General features: G+C 40.4%; 1 protein-coding gene across 1 annotated transcript in view; it reads right to left on the bottom strand.

Moving 5' to 3' along the window:
• Nucleotides 1-903: 903 nt before the first annotated feature.
• ky (kyphoscoliosis peptidase) overlaps nt 904-19,532 on the bottom strand; it is a 29,414-nt gene continuing 10,785 nt past the window's right edge. Inside the window, exons 2-7 of the mRNA XM_028801453.2 lie at nt 18,749-19,440; nt 18,185-18,299; nt 15,252-15,369; nt 11,634-11,825; nt 7,615-7,805; nt 904-2,563 (exon numbers count right to left, since the gene is read on the bottom strand). Coding sequence (XP_028657286.1) covers nt 1,257-2,563; nt 7,615-7,805; nt 11,634-11,825; nt 15,252-15,369; nt 18,185-18,299; nt 18,749-19,426 — 2,601 coding nt within the window. The 5' untranslated portion in view covers nt 19,427-19,440 and the 3' untranslated portion in view covers nt 904-1,256. The remainder of the gene's footprint in view (nt 2,564-7,614; nt 7,806-11,633; nt 11,826-15,251; nt 15,370-18,184; nt 18,300-18,748; nt 19,441-19,532) is intronic.

Genomic DNA, 19,532 nt, shown 5'->3' with positions numbered 1-19,532 from the left:
CTGAAAGAGGGCACCGTGGCGGATGTTAGCCGACTTGCTGACCGACCACAAGCGTTACCTGGTAGGTAACCACCCATACAATCAGATTGTGATTCATGGCATTCATAGTCTGAATCACATTTTATATATATATATATATATATATATATATATATATTATATTATATTATATTATATTATAATATTATATATGGATATATATATAGAGAGAGAGATATAATATGGCCCTGTGATGAAGTGGCACATCCTCTAAGGATTTGTTTCCACTCTGTTACTTGCAGATCTGTTTTATTTACATATGTATTTATCTGGTCTTATTTTATTTATTCATGCATTTTGTTTATTTTATATAGAACTGATGTTTGTTTTGTATTCTTGCTATTTTTTCTTTAACTTTTTGCAAAGCTACAGGTCTTTTATGAAAATGCACTATAGTAATAAATGTTATTGCTGTGCCCCCGTAGCCTGTAATTCCGATCATGTATGTTTGGAGTTCACTTTAGCAATGGGGGTTCTGGTGGTTTCAGTTTTCTGTTGTTTATTTTTATTTACTATATATAATCCTCAATCCATTATCAGTGCCGATTAGTTTACTTTCGAAGCACATGGGGTTGATCCTCTCATGAGAGCACTACTAGGTTTGGAATATGGATGGAGTGACGTTTTGTAAAACATCTCCTATTGAAAGAAAAATGTATATTTTTTCTCTTGAGTTCTCCATAATTAGCTGTTAAAACAAAGCTGGTTTGTTTAGCTGAGCAAAGCTACAGTACCTATTGAGATCTTTAGTGTAATTTTGGTTAGGGGCTGTGGGAATGGTTTAGATGAATGTTTCTCCATGGAATTCTCTTAAGTAAACAGCACTGTTTATTAAAAGTTAATATCAACACAAAAGAATCAGCATTGCTTTTATCTTTTATTTCCATTCACATTTACAGCTGACAAATTATATTCCATCTCCTCCGAGGAAGACATGTTATTTTGAGAAAAAAAGCACATATTTCTTGCTTTAGTGATTGTTTAACCCCAAAATATTTTGACCTCTTCACTTCATACAGTTACATAACCTGCTCTTCACTGGCCTCTGTGCCATTTTTTAAATAAGCTTTGTGTGTTGATGTGCACTATTAATAATCCTACCATCCAGTCTGTATTCAGAATAAACAAAGTCTGTGGTTTACACTTGACAAGTTGACCTCACTTTTGCAAGTCTTGATATATTTTTGTGTTTTTTTTTTCTTTTCATTTTTATCTGTTCATAGTTCAGTTTGCAGGCCCATGACCTCAAAAGACATGATCACATCCAAGTTTGATGTTTCAGATGAAAATTTAGCAGCCATCTTCAGCTCGGAAGAGGCACCACCAGTAAAAATTTCACCTTCCCAAACTCTGCTTTTGTTCAGCTGTAGCTCTGTTCTGGTTTCCCCAACCACACAGACCTTCTGTGCTCCCGGCACTCGAATCCTGAAGCGCACCCAGCTGTGTGGCTCAAGTGTACCTGATCTGGGTTCAAAGAGCACACAGCCCTTCTTCCAGGCACTGAAAGTACTTGGGAAGGGTGTTCCTGGTTGTTCAGAGGAGCACTTCAGCACATAGTCACACACATGGCTAAAGTCCTTGATGGAGGAGGTTTTTGCAAATAAGCCAAGTCTATAAATGCCAGCTTGTGGCAAAGACACACTTACTGTTATTTTGCTGTCAGTATATGTAAGGAGAACATATCGATTGAGTGTCTGCTTGTTGTTGTGCATCTGCTCCTTGGCCAAAACCGCAGTGAGCTCCACATCCTGAGGTATGTGAAATGTTATGTTACACTTGCCTTGCTGAGTGCTAATGATGGGACCAGAGTGGCTTGGCTTAGAGATGCCAGCTTTCCTTGTTTTAACACCAGGTCCACAGGCTGGGCTCAAGGAAGGCGGAAATAATTCATTCAGGTTGGTGGTGGTGCCAGTACACTGTATTAGGAAGTTGCCTGCGTTTTGATAGCTTCCTTCTCCTTCAAAGTCCTTCACAAAGACAGAAAAACGGTAGTAGCCGTGAAATGGGCAGAGAACATGGCATGTGATCTTTTCTTCCTCTATCTGTGAAGCTACACATCTTTTGGCCAAAGATGGATCCAAATCTTTGTGAACCAACTCACAAAGGACCATCAGTGGTTTCATTGTGTGGAGAATCAACTCAAAAGTGCCACTTTCTGTTGTAAAGGGCTCTATTCCGTGACTGCAATCCTTTATGCCCAAATCTTTTGCGCTTTGTTGGAGGCCCCAAGACAGAAATGGGTTCTCTGGACGTTCCTCAGAAGGTTTGGGTTCTTGACACTCAACCTGGAATGTACAGACCCAACTGAAATTGCCTTGGGACAGTGCAGGACGGGCAAAAACCATGATGTCATAAATTCCACCAACAGGAGGGAGAAGTTTAAGATTCATGCCTTTGCGGGACACTGTCAGGAGTCCAAATGAGCTGCTAAGGTCTTGGGGATTGTGTTCACTCTGCTGTAAGATCTGGTAGGTGAATTCCAAAGGGGCAGAGCAGCCCAGGGAAATGACAGCCTCTCCACTCACTGCAAATAAGATATAAATTAAATGAAGATGCATATTGTAATATTCTCAAATTCCTTAACTCAAATTTAGTTAAATTGCTTAATCAGGTTGTACTGTGCACTTGTATATTTGTAATTTATAATTTTATATCTTCACATTATTTAGATGACTTTATGTGTGGGGTCTGGGCAGGGACATTTGTAATCTTTTGGGACCTTTGATCCTTCTTCAGTTCTTCATCTCAGTATGAGTTGGATCACGGGGTCCCCAAGCAGTTGATTGACTTCTTTATACCAGGAATACTCCCTGGTTTTGAGCTTAAGGGTAAAATGATTGAGTTTAATAAGTGGAAACCTTAGTTTTCAAAAAGTCTTCATATTGTTTTAACTTTCTTGTATACATAGTATAGAGAAAGTATAGGAATCGTGAAAAAATTCAACCTCAAGATATTGATGAATCTTGACATTTTAGACCTTCCTGAGTCTGAAAATACAATTTTTGAGATTATGTCCGTGTGTGTAAACACAATAACCTAAAAACGCTGCGACCTAAGTCAGTGAGATTTTGTACATCTGCTTTATATCAAAAATAAGGAATCCTATCAACTTTTAGGTCACTTCCGCCAACTGGAAGTGGTATTTTAACTGAATATTTTCGTGAATTTTCAAGTAAACTTTGGTTATAATTACAGATAGATGATTCAAATTTTTGTATAAATATTTGTGATGATAAAAAGCAAACAAATATGAAATTTGAGAAAAATTACTCAACCAGAAGTACTATTTTATTTAAACAATTGTCCAAATTTTTTGTGTCATGGATATATAAGTGTGTACATGACATATTAAAAACTTTATTCAATATAATGTATATTCTTTCAATTACTATTATTAATTTTATTTTAATTTATACATCATCAGGTTAACAATAATACGTAAACATTGAACATGCCATGTAAATATGAAGATGTAATGGGAACAATAAGCTGCTACATCTCTGTCGTTCCTGGTAATACATTTAATTTTATATTATTTTATTTCCACCGTCATTATTATAACTAAATGTAGCTAAATTCAGTTTTACTTATAACAAATATTATATAATACTAACACTTTTTCTATGTTTTTAGATGACTATAGCTCTTTTTACTTTGCAAGTAATCTAGGTAATGCATATGTAATCATGATAAAATTCCACCACTGTTTTTGACCTTCCTAAGTGTGAAAATATCGTTTTAATATAAAGTTTGATTATAAATAGAAGTAAATGATTGTGTATCAATTTTATTAATTAGTTATGATGAGAAACAAAGACATATGATATTTGAGAAATAAGTGGTTCTGATGACCTGTTGCTCTATCTCAGTATACATGAAAGTCGAGGGCAGCGCACTCCCGTTTTTTATGCATGGGGCTGCGTATCTTTCACCTGGTGAATGCAGTATTTGGGGATTTGTAAACCGAATCGTCACATCTAGTGAGTAAACATCTGAACGAGTGCAAACTGGAACAATCCACTGTTAATCAACAGTTATTGCATTGCTGAAGTGAAAACAGATTTTTTCTTTTTTATGTGTTTAATCCAATTCAGACCTACAAGAGCCAGATTCCATGTCTGCACAACTTGGTTTAAGTCAGGAACCTACATTGTCACTGCAAATGCACACTTGGAGACCAATTTAGAATCACCAATAAACCAAACACACATTTTTGGGATGTAGTAGAAAAAATGGAGTACACAGACACAGGCAAGATGAACAATCTCCACATTGATAGCATCAGTAGTTGGATGTGTACCCTCCTGAAGCTGTGAGTTAGCACCATTACCCATGCCCACTCCACTTCCCTTTCTACATTCTTCCTGTGCCAGTGTGGGTTTTTTCTGTTGGTACTTTGGTTTCCTGTCTCATCCCACAGGCATGTATGGTTATGTTAGGGTTAACTCCTAACTCTGGCTAATGGAATGTGTCCTTAGATAGATCAGCAACTTTTCTACGACAAGATCCTGCTTTTTTGTAAAATCCGTCTCTCCAAACTCTGAACTGGATTAAATTGTTTCTGAAGTGAATGAATGAATGGATGGATAAAAGAGACCGGTTCCAACTAAGCTTTTTTCAATTCCAGTATGGATACAGCTACAAGAAACCACTCAAGAAGTTGAAAACCCCCCAGAGTGTAGTCCTGTCCAGACCTGATTTTGCTTCTTGAGAGAAACTACTCAAGCTTACATGACTGACATGGGTGGATTTATGAATGAGAAGGGACCAAAATGGTTAATAAAACTGTAATATTGTTCGTAATCAGTGATGGATAGCAGTTGTTATAAAAGAAGTAGGTTTTGTGAAAATTCAGTTAAAATTGTTCTTTACCAACTAAGGACTACGTCTGGGACTGTGCTTCTTGTAAACTATGTTGGCATGTACAGCTTCTTCTGAGTGCAGTCCAATCAAGAATGCTACATGTGATAGTTGTTGAGGATTGTGGTTCACTTGTAGTGCCTTTTGAACATTTGGAATCTTGACCAATATTCCAATATTCCAAAGAAGGATGGGCCAAATATCCAAATTCCAGATGTATAAAGCTTATAGGCACTTTGAAGTACTGGCTTTATCTGTTAAATAGTATGGGATACAGTGATTTTATTCTTGAATTTGAATTTGAAATTCTTTTGGTTTGATCTGGAAATATAATATTTTATTTGGATATTATGTGTGTGTAGGAGAGATGGCAGTGGAGTTTTTAACCAGATTGTTTAATGGAATCTTGGAAAGTGAGAGGATGCCAGAGGAGTGGAGAAGAAGTGTACTGGTGCCGATATTTAAGAATAAGGGAGATGTGCAGGACTTCAGTAACTACAGGGGAATAAAATTGATGAGCCACAGCATGAAGTTATGGGAAAGAGTAGTGGAAGCTCGGTTAAGAAGTGAGATGATGATTAGTGAGCAGCAGTATGGTTTCATGCCAAGAAAGAGCACCACAGATGTTTGCTCTGAGGATGTTGATGGAGAAGTTTAGAGAAGGCCAGAAGGGGTTGCATTGCGTCTTTGTGGACCTGGAGAAAGCATATGACAGGGTGCCTCAAGAGGAGTTGTGGTGTTGTATGAGGAAGTCGGGAGTGGCAGAGAAGTACGTAAGAGTTGTACAGGATATGTATGGAGGGAAGTGTGCCAGTGGTAGGTCTGCGTGACGAGTGACAGATGCATTCAAGGTGGAAGTGGGATTACATCAGGGATCAGCTCAAAGCCCTTTCTTATTTGCATTTGTGATGGACAGGCTGACAGACGAGAGAAGACAGGAGTCCCAATGGACTATAATGTTTGCTGATGACATTGTGATCTGTAGCGAGAGTAGTGTGCAGGTTAAGGAGACTCTGGAGAGGTGGAGATATGCTCTAGAGAGGAGAGGAATGAAGGTCCGTAGGAACAAAACAGAATACATGTGTGTAAATGAGAGGGAGGTCAGTGGAATGGTGAGGAAGCAGGGAGTAGAGTTAGCGAAGGTGGATGAGTTTAAATACTTTGGATCAACAGTACAGAGTAATGGGGATTGTGGGTGGAGAAGTGTGTCAGGAATAATTTGTGACAGATGGGTATCAGCAGATGTTTGAAAGGGAAGGTCTACAGGACGGTAGTGAGACTAGCTATGTTATATGGGTTGGTGATGGTGGCACTGACCAAAAAACAGGAGACAGAGCTGGAGGTAGCAGAGTTAAAGATGCTAAGATTTGCACTGGGTGTGACGAGGATGGACAAGATTAGAAATGAGTACATTAGAGGGTCCGCTCAAGATGGATGGTTTGGAGACAAAGTCAGAGAGGTGAGATTGCGTTGGTTTGGACATGTGCAGAGGAGAGATGCTGGGTATATTGGGAGAAGGATGTTAAGGATAGAGCTGCCAGGAAAAAGGAAAAGAGGAAGGCCTAAGAGAAGGTGTATGGATGTGGTGAGAAAGGACATGCAGGTGATGGGTGTAACAGAACAGGATGCAGAGGACAGAAAGATATGGAAGAAGATGATCCGCTGTGGCAACCCCTAATGGGAGCAGCCAAAAGAAGAAGAAAAAGACAGTATTAGTACTAATAAATAACAACAAACTCCATTGACATTTTAATATTCTCTATTGTATTACTTTCTTTCAACGAGAAGCATGCCACTAGAGGGCAGGAAAAACAGAAAAGGTCCTTTAGTTATGCACTCCTGGGGTGGTGATATACAGTAGAGGAAGACAGATGGCTAAATGCTAGTAGACCCCCAGTACAGTAGATGGCAGCAACAAGACCTTCATGTTACATTTGAGTCAGTGGGCAGGTAATAAAAGAGTTGCCCAGTACTGTAATGGGAAGCTGGAGCTCAGGATTACATGAGCACCTGGTGCTGCTAGGGACAGTCATAGGAAGATGACCCTTAAGGTTTCCAAAAACCACTTTGGACCCCAGGAATGATTCCAGATTGGCACTTAAAAGCAAATTAATGAGTTTGGAGCTGGGAGGATTGTGGTGAGGTAGAGCTCGACTGAAGGGAGACAGAGACCAGAGAAAGAAAAGACATAAGGATGAGCAGCAGGAGACTTAAGATATATGGAGGGCAGGTAGAACAGCACCCCAACCAGATAGTCAGGGCATAGCACCTGTATATTGGGAGGTCCAGAGTGGCCTTTTGTTTGTAATGTAATTTTTTTTTCTTTTTGTGCATTTTGGTTTCCTTGTTATTATTTGGTTGAAACCACTTCAGTCATTTACACAGATTAAGCGTTTCCACTATTTTTGTCTCTAGCTGTTGTAAGTGTGAGATGTTTTAGGACTTACTGTCTCCTACCATTGTCATCCTTGTTTTCTTTATTTAGATATAAACAGGCGCCAGGGGCTCTGTTGTTCTCTTTGTCTAAGAGCTTAGAGAAAGCAAGTAATTATTCACTTGTGCTCTTTCACTGCAACTTCATGTACAAAATGTTCAGTTCAGATTAGGCCATACTTTCTGTATATGTTCGCTTGAACCCTGGTGCTTCACTGCTACACCTGGGTCTTCCATAATCACAACACAAGGTGATGGTTTTCTGATAATCAAGTGTTTTACCTGTGAGGAGATGCAGAGACTTGGGAGAAATTAATGAGATGCCAAGTCTATAAAACTCGGACGTCTTGAAGACACTTAGCTCAAAATCTTCAAGTGAGATGGGAGAGTCTGTCAGCTGCCACTGACAGTCATCAGGGCAGTGGGAGTCGATGAAGGTTTCTGGGTCGGGCAGAAAGTAAAACTCATCGTACCTTGAAAAGAAGGAAAAAGTTACTGAAATTGAGAGGTTAGATGGTAGTAGAGTTACCATCTGAGAAAGATTAAAAATGTCTCATTCTCTTTGTATAAACTAAGAGAGATGAATATGTATGACCCGATTAAACAGTCAGTAGTTACTTCAACATTTACTTAAAAAGATGGCAGTTTACCTGCATTAACAGCATACTTGATCAGTCAGTGCACACCCTTCTCAAAGTTAAAAGTATTTCCTGGTTTTTGGGCCAGGCCAGTGGTTCTCAATCTGTGGGGCGGGCCCCCCTAGGGGGTGTGAAGTAACAAAAAGAGGGGCGCGAAGATGTGAAAAAAAGAATCAAAAATATGAAAAATACATCTATTGAAACCAAAACAAATTAACTTAAACTACATTCTGATACTAGAAAAATAAATATAGAGTTAGATGAATGTCGATTAAAAGTTAGGTAGGTATAATAAAATATGCATCTATGATACAGTAATCCCTCCTCCATCGCGGGGGTTGCGTTCCAGAGCCACCCGCGAAATAAGAAAATCCGCGAAGTAGAAACCATATGTTTATATGGTTATTTTTATATTGTCATGCTTGGGTCACAGATTTGCGCAGAAACACAGGAGGTTGTAGAGAGACAGGAACGTTATTCAAACACTGCAAACAAACATTTGTCTCTTTTTCAAAAGTTTAAACTGTGCTCCATGACAAGACAGAGATGACAGTTCCGTCTTACAATTAAAAGAATGCAAACATATCTTCCTCTTCAAAGGAGTGCGAGTCAGGAGCAGAGAATGTCAGAAAGACAGAGGAAAGCAAACAAATCAATAGGGCTGTTTGGCTTTTAAGTATGCGAAGCACCGCCGGTACAAAGCTGTTGAAGGCGGCAGCTCACACCCCCTCCGTCAGGAGCAGAGAGAGAGAGAGAGCGAGAGCGAGCTAGAGAAAAACAAAACAGTGAAAAATCAATACGTGCCCTTTGAGCTTTTAAGTATGCGAAGCACCGTGCAGCATGTCGCTTCAGGAAGCAGCTGCACAGAAGATAGCAACGTGAAGATAATTTTTCAGCATTTTTAGACGAGCGTCCGTATCGTCTAGGTGTGCGAACAGCCCCCCTGCTCAATCCTCCTACGTCAGGATCAGAGAAAGTCAGCGCAAGAGAGACAGAAAAGTAAGTCGGGTAGCTTCTCAGCCATCTGCCAATAGCGTCCCTTGTATGAAATCAACTGGGCAAACCAACTGAGGAAGCATGTACCAGAAATTAAAAGACCCATTGTCCTCAGAAATCCGCGAACCAGCAAAAAAAAATCCACGATATATATTTAAATATGCTTACATATAAAATCCGCGATAGAGTGAAGCCGCGAAAGGCGAAGCGCGATATAGCGAGGGATCACTGTATATCATTAATTAAAAAAGAACAAATTGGTATTAGTGGGCTCCTTTCAAAAAAACGTTAGGGGGTGCGATTAAAACTGTTCTGAAAACTCGGGTCGCAGATACTTAAAGGTTGAGAAACGCCTGGGTAAGATAAACTTCTCCAAAGTGTCTACCTGCTTCTTTAAGTGTAGGTTCGAGTGAGCAGAAGTTGATCATCATCACCGCTCAAATGGAAAACAAAACGTTTTTTTTTTTTTTTTGGTAATACTGGCTGAAATCAAATGCATGTGTCTCATCTGTCAACTGCGCCACCTCTCTGGTAACTATCGATGTCTCTGCTCTCATGAGTTGAGAATTTGTTCTTTTAGTGTACTGTATGTTTGGATGCCATAATTAAGGTAACTTCTTGCTGGGTTAGAACCATAAACGTTAATTCTTTTGTATTTCCTGTGTTACAGTAGTGTTTATACTGTGAGATTTTTGAGACCCTGACACCCCAACCTTGCACTGTGTGCCAACAATCTGTTAATCCAGGCCGGGATTGTTTGTCTGTATGCACTTCTTTTTTGCATATGTGTATGTGTGCTTATTTGAAAGCTCTTTTCCTAGAATTTCAACAAAACTGGTTTTCCTGAGAGTCGAGCTTCACCCGAAAGCAAGGTTCTTTTAAATGTAGCTGACAGGATTTGACTTCTCTTATATAAATTACATTTTTCTATTAAAATGTCCTTTATTAAGTGATAGCTTTAGTTTGTGTGATGCCTCAAATATATGACACTTGTTAAAGGATTCTCAGCAGAGGAGCTAATCCAAACCACCGTCTGTCGGACTAAAAAGTGCAATGCACTTTATCACTTCAAATATTGCAAAATACATTTCAATTGATGGTGCAAAAGTTGAATATGCCCAACAGAGTGCAACTGCTGGATGGACAGAAATTGGATTATACTGTACTGATGCAGCACATAATATTATTAAATACAGCATATACTTTTTGCTTCCCATCTTCCTTGTTACCTAATAGACAAGACTCCATCCTTCACTCTCTAGGTCAGGTTTTCTTAAACTTCTTTTGGTCATGACCCAGTCTTCCTGTCTTTAGTGTCATCACGACACGTTCCTTATTGAATGATCATCAGTGGGAAGGCTTGAGGGGCCCCCCTTGGAGAATCATGGACGATCATCAAACATTCCCCTTGGAGAATCGTTAGTCGAAGGGTGACCAGTGGAGCAATGTCGATTGTTTAATAAAGCTGCCATAACCCATTACCAGTAAATACAGCAGTAACTCATGACCTAACGCTAGTAGTGTATTAAACCCTGCTCTTGGTGGTAAGCTCCATTAATATACAGTAGCTTCACACGAGTGTTTTTTGAGCTTAGCATGACTGAGATATTTGGGTCAAATAGAGAAGAGATGGTCACCAGCAAACACCATCTTCAGGCCTAAATCTTATTATCATATCCAGAAGCACAAGGCACCACCTTTCTAAGGTGTGTTGTGCTATTTGGTGCCACATAGTCCATGCATTTTCAGAGAGCTGTGCCCATGGTTTTGGCCCACATATCCGTATGATCTGCATCACTCATTAGGTAAAGTGTAACATGTTCAGGATAAGAATCAAAACCTCTGTGAGGTCACAATCCCTTTTGGATTGTGTTACATCTTACAGGTGAGTTGGTAGCAGCTAGCTGAAGCTAGTTGAAGTACCTTGGTGCCATTTTCACAACAGAAAGTAATTTGGGTGGGACATTGACAAAGAGAAATAGTGGTATTACCAGAGATGGTGGAGTGTAAGCTAAATACTTGGCCAATGCCCTTGTATTATCTTCAGAGTTTTCTCACCACCCTCCTCTCTGATTTTGGGTAGCGACTGAAAGAATGTGATGATAGGTATACCATATGTGGCCCAAATCCGTTTCTTTAGTACGTCCACAGGGCCTGTTGTCTAGAAAAGGTGAGAGGCTGGTGTAAATAGTCATGTAGGGAGCTGAGGTGGATCTATTAGGAAACAAATGAAGCTGAAGCTTCATGTCTCGTAATCCTGGAGGGGCCCCAGACGTGACTTTAGTCTACATTGCTGAAACATTTTGGGTGTCTAGTGTATAAGAAGGGTTTTTAAAAGATAATAATAATGTAGCATAAGTGAATACAAAAAATAGTTAAAATAAAAAATGGTTACATTGGTGGTGATCTGTCGTAGAACAAACCCATTGAAGAAGTTAACAGTGGTTACACAGACCTCATTGCTGGTTGCAAAGGGCCCCCCATAACAGTTCAAATTTAAGGACCTCAGAAATGTAGGTCCACCACTTTTTCAGATTACTGCCCCTTTGTCTATTTATTTTTTAATACTTCATCATCCAATGTTTATTGTATGTACAACATACTGTAATTGCTACTGCAGAGCCAGGAGAACAAACACAAACTGCTGACACATCTTGTCAACCTCACCTCTTGGTAAAGGTTCTGGTACCGATGTCTACGGTTCCTGCTCCCCAGCAAGCATCCAACAAGAACCACTGCCCTCCTAGCTGGACAGCATTCCACATGTGGTTGGACTTTGTGTTCTGATAATTTTGTCCAAGGCGATATCCAATTCCTTTTCCATGCCCAGAAATTTCAACACATTGGATTCCCAGCACCCTTAAGAATGAAAAACATTTGTTAATTCTACATGGATGCAAATTTGGGGTTATACGTTTATAGGGCCATTATTGTCACATTTCTAGAGTGCGGAAAATTCTTACTTGCCTGAGCTAATCAACATGCAGAGCAGACATAATGAGGTGCAAAGGCAGAAGTGGATTAGCGTGGAGTCAAATCATGTGGACAATCGTCTGTCCAGGACGGGGCTGAATGTCATGATTTTAAAAAAGCTTGCCATACACATGTTGACATCACTTTGTAGCATGTAAATGGATGTGCCTGTTGAATCAGAACTCCAAACACGACTGCTACACTTGGACAAACGTGCAGTGTGCTCCTTATTGCGGGGTGTTTCCATATGATGGCCCTTTTTTGAGTTCAAACTGAAGTGAACTGGGCCCACTATACAGGGTGTCCATAAAGTCCGTGTGCAATTTAAAATAGTTGTAACTTTGTAAGTATATGTGATAGAAAGAATCTGTAAAAAGGATTAGAAAGAAGAAACACTTACATTTTTTATTGTTCTTGTTCATTTTCAACATGTCCACCATCATTACTAATACAAAGGGAAATACAATTCTGTAGTTCTCGGAAAACATTTTCAAGCTGATTTTCAGTAATACGCAATCGCATCAGTTATCCTAGCTTGCAAGTCTTCTAAAGATTGAGATTTGGTTGCATAAACATTAGTTTTCACATGTCCCCATAAAAAGACATCCAGTGGTGTCAAATCTGGCAAATATGGAGGCCAAGAAAATGGTCCACCTCTTCCAATCCATCTGTTAGGGAATTTCTCATGTAGAGACTGTCTAACATGCAAAGCAAAGTGACAAGGAGCACCATCTTGTTGAAACACTCTGCTCTCTATCAGTCCTAATTGCTCAAGTAATTTTGCAGCGTTTCTAAATCGCTATCACCATTAACAACAAGCCCTTCAAAAAGGAATGGCCCTATGGCTCGATTTTTTTCCCATAGCACACCGCACATTAACTTTGGGAGAATCTCTTTCATGTTCAACAGACTCCTGTGGATTTTCAGTTCCCCAAATATGGCAAAAATAAAACTTCTAATGACAAAAAAAAAAGCTTTCTAATCCTTTTTGCAGATTCTTTCTCTCCCATATGCTTACAAAGTTACTGCAAATACGGACTTTATGGACACCCTGCAGAGGTGGTCGACCTAAAAGGCCTTGTACTCACAGCTAATGGAATGTCTGTCCGAATTCATGCCTGCTGTACCTATAATAGAATAAAAACTACTACAAGCTCCATAGCATTCCCAAGATGCTGTTCTCTTTAAGCTTTGTCCCTTGTGAGTTCCTTAGTTGGCACCCATCAGCTTAAAGAGACGGGATTTTATGTTATTATATGGCCCCTTTCTGTCTTTTCAAATAATAATAATAATACATTTTATTTATATAGCGCCTTTCCCATGCTCAAGGCACTTACAGAATATAATAAAGAACGGCAGCATATACAGTATATAGCATTGTACAAACCAGATAAATAAATAAAGAAGATTACGACAGTAAATTCTGAAAAAAAAAGAAACAGACAACATAATTGATGGTCTCGCACACACATACAGGTTACATTAGCATCTTGACAGAGACGTAAACTGAGAGAAGGGTAATAAAGTCAAGTAGAGCTAAACGACAAACTGAACAGATGAGTTTTGAGTTGTTTTTTAAAAGAATTCATGGAGTCAGCTGACCTGATTAATTTCGATAGGTCATTCCAGAGTCTGGGCGCTATACAGCTGAAGGCCCTGTCACCCATGGAGTGTAGATTAGTGACGGGCACAACAAGATTACCAGAATCAGAGGACCTTAGTGGGCGGGCAGGCACATAGTGATGGAGAAGGTCACTGATGTAGTTTGGTGCGAGGTTATTTAAAGCTTTGTACGTTATTAGTAGGATTTTATATTCGATTCTGTAGGACACAGGGAGCCAGTGAAGACGGAGCAGGATGGGTGTGATGTGCTCGCTGCTGCTGGTTCGTGTAAGGACTCTTGCAGCTGAGTTTTGAATAAGCTGGAGCTGTGATATAAGATTAGAAGGGGCACCTGCCAGTAGGGAATTACAATAATCGATGCGGGATGTGATAAAAGCATGGACAAGTTTCTCAGCATTAGAGAAGGAGAGGAAGGAGCGAACACGGGATATGTTACGGAGGTGAAAGTAAGAAAGTTTCTTAATGTGATTTATGTGGGCGGAATAAGTGAGGGAGGAATCAAAAATGACACCAAGATTTTTTACAGTAGAGGCAGGTCTGATGAGATCACTGCCAAGATGGACTGGGAAGGAGCTCATTTTATTAAGTTGCATTTTAGTCCCAATTTGCAGGAGTTCAGTTTTATTGCAATTTAATTTTAAAGAGTTCTGCTCCATCCAGGTTTTAATTTCACTAAGGCAGGTTGTGAGCTGAGAGAGCTCTGATGAAGTTCCACTTTTAACATTGAAGTAGAGTTGAGTATTGCATTTTGTTGTTCCAGAATACACATTTCAGTGTTGCCTTTGAGTATCAAAGCTCAGAATGTAAGTAGCCCATTTACGCTGTTTTTAAAGGACAAAGCACTTTACACTCTGTATTTGTAATCTAAAATTAGCAAGAGTTCCGTTCAATTAAAAATAAACCAGAACAGACGCAATATTAAGCTCAACGGAACATGTCTTTAAGTGCAATCATCTAATTTAACTTTTACATAATAAGCTAATGGATAACTTCATCAAATGCAGCGTTTAGACTGACACCCTGCAGCTGCCATGGCTTAGCAAGTAGCAGGTGAGGCTAACAAAGTGAGCGGACACAAGCAGCTGCTTCTAAATGCAGAAAGGCATCATTCAGCACCCTCACAGTTTTAGTAAATAAAACAGTCTAAATAAGTCCAGTAGCCAGGCAAAGTGTCCACAGATTGCCTTTTTAATTGTCCATTTAATAATGTTATCATCCTGTTTGTTTTCTGGCTTTAGTGAAGCCTCTCAAGAAGGCAGCCCACTGACTTCAAAGCGAGAAGATTAACATGACCACTTAGCCCTTTGAAACCACAAAGCACTGAAATAGCCTTAAAATGGCATATAGCTTTACAGTTAAAGATCTTGGAAAGCATAGGGAAGGACCTTCTTGCACAAGCATTAGGAAGCTTTTCTTTACACGGAGAACCACCGACACTTGGAATAAGTCACCAAGTACTGTGGTAGACAGTAAGACTTGAGGGACTTTCAAAACGTGACTTGATGTAATTTTAGAAGAATTAAGTGGATAGGATTGGCGAGTTTTGTTGGGTCAAATGGCCTGTTCTCATCTAGAGTGTTCGAACGTTCTAAGAAAAAAAATTGTATAATCCATCTGATTATGCTAGAAGCCCAGGGCATGGCTGCTGGAAATCTTTCCTACCTTAGAAAATGGGGAAAACAAATTTACCTGCACATCTCCAGACACAAACGGGAATATCCACAACACACGCCTTTGCCTGCCTCAATCACCTGCTCAGGCAAGCACAGCTTCTCTGAAAGGCCAAGGTAGCCACTGATGTCATATTCTGAGAAGAAAATCAAATCAATTAGTATTTGTTGTCTTATTTTCTTTCAGTATTTTTTCCATTATATGGTGTTTTAGGTAACTGTACATGAGATATCAATTGATGGTAACCAAAATTACTGCCGGTACTCTGTTTATGGTGATGGTAACTAGCACTCAATCGAAGAGCGTGAGGGAGAGCGATTTCCCCGTGAAATTTTAGAAGCTGGTATGCACTGGTAACGTTGCTGGTACTCTAGAAACTGCAAGAGGTGCCAGTACTGCATACTGGTGAGTACCAGACCACTTCAAGCCCTGATATTACCAGACGATGAACATTTGTAATACAGAGTAGAGTAAACCAGATAATCTGATATCACAGGGTCAGCGTGTTCTGAAATTAAATTACAATTTAAAGCATACAAAAATTGCTAGTAATCCTGATGTGGATTAAGTGGATGTGAAATTAGATGGACAGAGCACACAAACTAGGACTTGATAAAGAGCACCACGTAAACACATTTATTCACACACATGTATACCCAAGCCAACGTAATCCAGTTCAGGTCCATGAGTGCTATGCCTGAATTGACAATGGAGGAGCCAAATGGCTGCCTTTTCCTAGAAGATCAGATTGAGAATTGAATGAGTGTTAAATAGCTTAGTGTAGTTCCTCAAACGCAGATGGACGCATTGATTTCAGTCTACAGCTATGGTTTCCACGTTTTCCCTTGTGATGTTGATGGTCTTCAGATTGTCTTGGAATGTTGTTCACCAAGTTCCTGGGAGGGCCTGCCAACTTTCCTTCTTCCCTCTGGGGCGACCTCTCGGATAGCAGCCTTTGCATGACAGCTGTATGGCATCCGTAAGGACATGCACCACAAATGTCATTCTGTGCTGCGTGATGGTCTCTTCTTAACTGCAGTAGTTGGTGAGGCAGTCCTAGTAGGTGACACCTAGGAATCTTCTCGAGCATTGCTGCTGGAGTACATTGAGCCTGTGGGTGATCCCCATTGTACTCTTCTAAGTCTTGCGGGCACAGATGGTTGTCGGAATAACAATGCTGTTGAACAGATTAGAATCTTCAGCCTCGTGTCGATGGATGGTATTGACCAGATTGAGCATGAATATCTGAAAGATGGCAGATACCTTGCCATCCGCTTCTGTGTGTCCATTGCTGGCCCAAGCATGTTAATGGACAAACCAAAATAAAGTTTTTTTAACTGGTCATAAAAATACCAATTATGCATCCGTCATCCAACCCACTATATCCTAACTACAGGGTCACGGGGGTCTGCTGGAGCCAATCCCAGCCAACACAGGGTGCATGGCAGGAACAAACCCTGGGCAGGGCGCCAGCCCACCGCAGGATATACACACACACCCCCAGCATACACTAGGGACAATTTAGGATCACCAATGCACCTAACGTGCATGTCTTTGGACTGTGGGAGGAAACCCATGCAGACACGGGCAGAAAGGGGATTGAAGTGACTTTGAACGTGACATGGTTGTTAGTTTCAGACAGGCTGGACTGAGAATTTCAGAAATTGCTGATCTACTGGGATTTTCAGGCACTACCATCTCTAGGGTTTACAGAAAATGGTCCGAAAGAGGGAAAATATCCAGTGAGTGGCAGATCTCTTAGCGAAAATGCCTTGCTCATGCTAGAGATCAGAGGAGAATGGCCAGATCGGTTTGAGGTGATAGGAAGGCAACAGTAACTCAAATAACCAATCGTTACAACTGAGGTATGCAGAAGAGCATCTCTGTACACACATGTCGAACCTTGAAGCAGATGGGCTACAGCAGCAGGAGACCACACCGGGTTCCAGTCCTGCCTGCTAGGAACAAGTAATTGAGGCCACAATTCACATGGGCTCACCATAATTGGATCAAAGAAGATTGGAAAAACGTTGCCTGGTCTGATGAGTCTCGATTTCCGCTGCGACATTTGGACGGCAGGGTCAGAATTTAGCATCAACAACATGAAACTATGGATCCATCCTGCCTTGTATCAACGTTTCAGGCTGGTGGTGCTGGTGTAATTGTGTGGGGGATATTTTCTTGGCCACTTTGGGCCCCTTAGTACATATTGAGCATCATTTATATGCCACAGCCTACCTGAATATTGTTGCTGACCACGTCCATCCCTTTATAACCGCAGATTGCCCAACTTCTGATGGCTACTTCCAGCATGATAACTCGTCTTGTCACAAAGCTCAAATCATCTCACACTGCTTTCTTGAACATGACAATGAGTTCACAGTCATCAGATCTCAAATCAACAGAGCACCTTTGGAATGTGGTGGAACAGAAGATTCGCATCATGGATGTACAGCCAATAAATCTGCACCAACTACGTTATGCTATCATGTCAATATGGACCAAAATCCCTGAGGGCTTTTACCAGCACCTTGTTGAATTTATGCCATGAAGACTAACAGCAGTTCTGAAGGCAAAAGAGGGTCCAACCCGGTCCTAGCAAGGTGTACCTAATAAAGTGTTTTTAGTTTAATGTTGTTAAATGTTGCTATATTTTTATTTTATAAATGTTGTAATAAATAATTAATAATATTTGTACTTGTTTCTTTTTTGTAAAGCAATCTGAAGTGCATCCTTTGTGTGAGGAGTGGCATATCAATAAAAACGTTTAATGATTATATTCAATGTGAAGACAGCAAAAATGGTGCAACAGGAAATTCAGTTAATAAAAGACGTGTCTTAAAAATGTTAGAAACTTCACGGATGTGTCCAGTTCACTAATCGCTCATATTGTAAGCCATTTCCATCTCTGCTATGCAAATGTCAAATAAATTTGCTTCAAGTCTACTCACCAATGTTATGGCACAGCCAGATCCATATTGCTCGGACCCTCTCCAAGTTGCTCTGGGCCCCCTGAGTGATACACTGCGTGATCTTCTGAACAGAGTGCACTTTCTCTGTCTTCAGCTTCATTATGGAGTTAAGCAAAGAAAACCAGTGAGGATGAGTGTAGGCCAGATAGTATTTATTAATCAGATATGTAGAACAGTGTGCTCATGTTAAAGGATTCAAATCAAGTGAGCCAATTGAAGGATGACGACAACTTGAGCCAAAGAACAGGTCCTGCAACTGTCATTTGTTATTCTCCTTGTGGAGGACAAGAGTTTGCTATCTGGGCTGGCGTGGAAAAGGCTAGCTGTACAATGATCAACCATAACATTTGATCTCCATTAGTAGCTTAGGGTGCAAGTTTTTGCCCAAATGAGCTCATTTCACAATTTCTTTGAAACATAACTCATTTAAGATGCCCAATCTTCTAGTCTAGAAATCTTTCAAACTGATTTTAGAGTCCCAAACAACACAGGAAAACAACTGTTAACCAATGAAAGGAAGAGGAACTTTTTCTGTTGACTTACCTGCTTGCTGGCAGCCAAAACATGGTTGTCCACTCTTCTGAACACCTTGGGATCATGGAAGAGATCCTTTCTTGACTTCCGCCCTACCATGCTAGTCTTTCTTTCTCCAGGTAAGATGCTCAGTGTGGAGGCCTCCACAGTGTATGAAATGTCTTTTCTCACTGTGGGCTTCTTAACCACTCGGAAGTTCTGGGTGCTCTCATTTGAAAGTTGCCGTTTAGTAGAAGGTTTCTCCACATTGCTGTTCTTCTTGTTTTGCTCAGCTACTTCCCAGAATTCAAACATATTTTTTTTTGAACGGAAATCAGATAGGGATGCTTTGGAAGCGGAACTGATCCATGAACAGCGTCCATTGTCATTACTTCTGGCCAAAGAACCTTGCAGGTCCCATTCCTTACAAACGACTACTTCCCCTAAGACTTGGGAGGGTGAGTCTCTTTTGGATACCTGCCTGACATGGTTTCCATTGGTGACATCAGAGAGACTGAGATCCCTGGCTTTATTGCACTTTTCTGGTGTATTCTGATCTCTTTGAGGCTGTCCCCTGGAGTATGTATCCTCTGGGAAGTCGGTATTGTTGTTATTGTTGGCATTGGCGTGGCCCAGGAAATGTGGAGGAGACACCGTAGGGGAAATTGGTACAGTCCGCCTCACATAGCTACTGCCACAGCTCCCCATTTTAGCACCAAGGTCTGTAGGAAAAGAAGTGATTCAAAATGTAAGGACTGCGTTGCAAATCATTTATGCCTACATTCATTTACAACTCAAATATACCTCAAACCCC

The sequence above is a fragment of the Erpetoichthys calabaricus genome, chromosome 5, assembly GCF_900747795.2.
Source record: "Erpetoichthys calabaricus chromosome 5, fErpCal1.3, whole genome shotgun sequence".
Lineage (NCBI taxonomy): Eukaryota > Metazoa > Chordata > Cladistia > Polypteriformes > Polypteridae > Erpetoichthys > Erpetoichthys calabaricus.
This window is presented reverse-complemented; position numbering and strand designations above follow the sequence as displayed.